At 53.8% G+C, this 2,477-nt stretch overlaps 1 protein-coding gene across 1 annotated transcript in view; it reads left to right on the forward strand.

The window, feature by feature from the left end:
• The window catches only part of BMP2K (BMP2 inducible kinase), a 26,129-nt gene extending 26,029 nt beyond the window's left edge, over positions 1–100 (forward strand). The window contains exon 17 of the mRNA XM_009072684.1: positions 3–100. Within this exon, the coding sequence (XP_009070932.1) occupies positions 3–100 (98 nt within the window). The remainder of the gene's footprint in view (positions 1–2) is intronic.
• Positions 101–2,477: the final 2,377 nt, after the last annotated feature.

Raw genomic sequence — 2,477 nt, forward strand, 5'->3', positions numbered from 1 at the left:
GCCCTTCACGGAGCTGGTGGTGCAGAGTGCACAGAGCCAGCAGCAGCAGCCGCTGGAGTTAGATCCCTTCGGAGCAGCTCCGTTCCCTTCCAAACAGTAACGGCTTCCAAAGGGTTCCCCGCCTCCACCTCTCCGAGTCCCTTAATAAAGGTTTTAGCTAGTGGAGTAATTCATCTGGTTGAAATGACAGGGACCTGTGCTGCACAGCTTGTTCAGGTACAGGAGGGCATGGCCTGCTTGCAGGATGGCCGATTCTGCTTGGGGTTTTCGAGGAAAATGGAAAAAACAAACCGTGAGCATGATTTTGTCCTGGGAAATGGCTCCTGGAATGGAAAGAGAAATCCCCTGTGAATCGCTGTCCCTGTCTTGGGGGCTGGGACATGCTGTCATTCTGCACTTTGGCTTTGCCTTTCCAGTCCTCTGGTGGAGTGGGACAGGCAGGAGCAGCAGACCTGAGAGCCTAAAAACCAAGACATACTAATATCCAGATCACCTGCTGGAAATAGTCGAGTTGTTGCTTCCTAGGTGAAAACTACCTTTATTAATCACAAAAATAAAGCAGCCGCAGCCTGAAGGGGCTGTGGCCCAGAATTTGAGAGCACAGCTGTGGCTTGGGACCTGGCAGGCATCTATGCAGCTGCAGAAATGAAAGGCAGATTATTTTTTGTGTGCCTAAATGGTCCATTTTCAATTTTAATTTTTTTTACAGTAAGTGCCATTAATGTAAAATAGCAAACTGGAAATGTAGCGTCCCAGCTAAAGATGTGGAGAACATACTGGTGTGTGAGAAGCCCGAGCGTGGGGGGTGCCCAGCAGGGACACAGCCGGTGTTCGCAGCACTTCGGAGCCTCCAGTGCAAGAAAGGGACTGGCTGATCCTCTGGCACGTGTGGAGTGTTGAGATGACTTGCACAGTTGACTGAGGTGCGGCACATTGATTTAATTACGAATTGGGATTTGTGTCTGAAAATACCTTGTCTTTTCCTCTTGGATTTTTGTAGCAGAGACAACACGCACTCCCTCAGACCCGTTGTTTTTTACAACGCTAGTTTATGGAATGACTGTAACCTAATGCTCTTTAAGTTTTGCTACCTGCACTGAGCTTTGCAGAAGCTCCCCTGCCCCAGCTGCGTCCCAGCAGAGCTGCAGGAGCCGCTGGCTGCCCTCCCAGGGAGCTGCACTGCCCACCACGGAGCCTTACGGGCAGGACCCCGTCCTGCCGCTCAGGACCTCGGAGCGGTGATGGGGAGGAGATGTGGGTGCTCACTGAGGACGAGGTGTCACTCCCATGTTGTAGGAGCTGGTGCTGTGCAGGCAGGACAGCCTCTCCGCTGCCTCGCGGCAGAGCCAGAGCCCCAGGCTGGCCCAGCCTGCCTGCCTGCCTGGTGTCCTCACAAGGATGTGGAAGGAGGTAGTTCTTTGGCTTGTCTCACCTTCCTGTCCTGCTCCACTGAATGCTGATGAGTAGGTAACTGGATGTGTGTACATGGAAGACACACATCAGTCACAAACTCAGTGTTTGTGGTTGGGTGTCCTCATGTCCCCCCATTGCAGGAGGTAAAGTGAAATATTCAGGGTTGTGCTTTTTTCCCCCCAAAGTCTCCTACTGGTTATTCAGTCCTGAGATCAGGGTGGGAGGTGGATCCCTTCCATTTGCTGAAAACACCACATTGAAAACCAATCACTTGACTCCTTTGGAGTCAGCTTGATAAAGTGCTCTCTTGGATGTATGTGAGATTGCTTCCCCTAGCCCTGAAATCTGAAAGTAGCTCCTAGGTATCTACACACCATCACTGCCCTCCTCTTCCTTGGTTCCCTGTCTCTCGCGGGGTGCAAGTGGACTGTTCGGGCTGTGTGGTTCAGTATGCGTCTTGCAGGCTTACAAATTGGGGTTGTGAGTAGAAATGTTTCAACTGTATTTGCACAGGAGTTTCCTAGGCTTTATTACTGCTGTCCTCGCCTGTTTGTTTGGTGCCAAAGGCTGTAAGAAGCACACGCCAAGTTTTGTAGCATTTTCTGATACTCAGGTTAACTGTCTCTTTGTCCTTTTCTTTTCCTCTGCATGTGCTTACCAGCTGCCTTCCTCCAGTTTCCTTCTGTTACCTGCCTGGAGAGCTCTCGGGACACAGAGAGGTGACAAATGGGGCAGGGGGTGGCACAAAATGAGAGTAGCACAGCAGGCACAGTCCTGAACGTGGCTGGTCCTCTCCAGAGCCTCGGCTGCTGCCGTCCGGGGGGAAAGCCACGGGAGGGCTCGCTCGGCCAGGGCTCCCGGCACACGCAGGGCCAGGGCAGAGCTCGTGGCTGCTGGGCAGAGCTCGTGGCTGCTGGGCAGCCCGAGCGTCGAGGTGATGAAGGATGGGTGGGAGGAGGCACGCTGGGTTTGGTGGGTTTGCCCCGACCCCAGGCCAGGGCTGGCCTGGCTGTGGCAGAGGGGCTGGGGGGGGGGTGGTGCAGCACAGCCAGGGCGGGGACACC

Source organism: Acanthisitta chloris, unplaced genomic scaffold, assembly GCF_000695815.1.
Source record: "Acanthisitta chloris isolate BGI_N310 unplaced genomic scaffold, ASM69581v1 scaffold18414, whole genome shotgun sequence".
Taxonomy (NCBI): Eukaryota; Metazoa; Chordata; class Aves; order Passeriformes; family Acanthisittidae; genus Acanthisitta; species Acanthisitta chloris.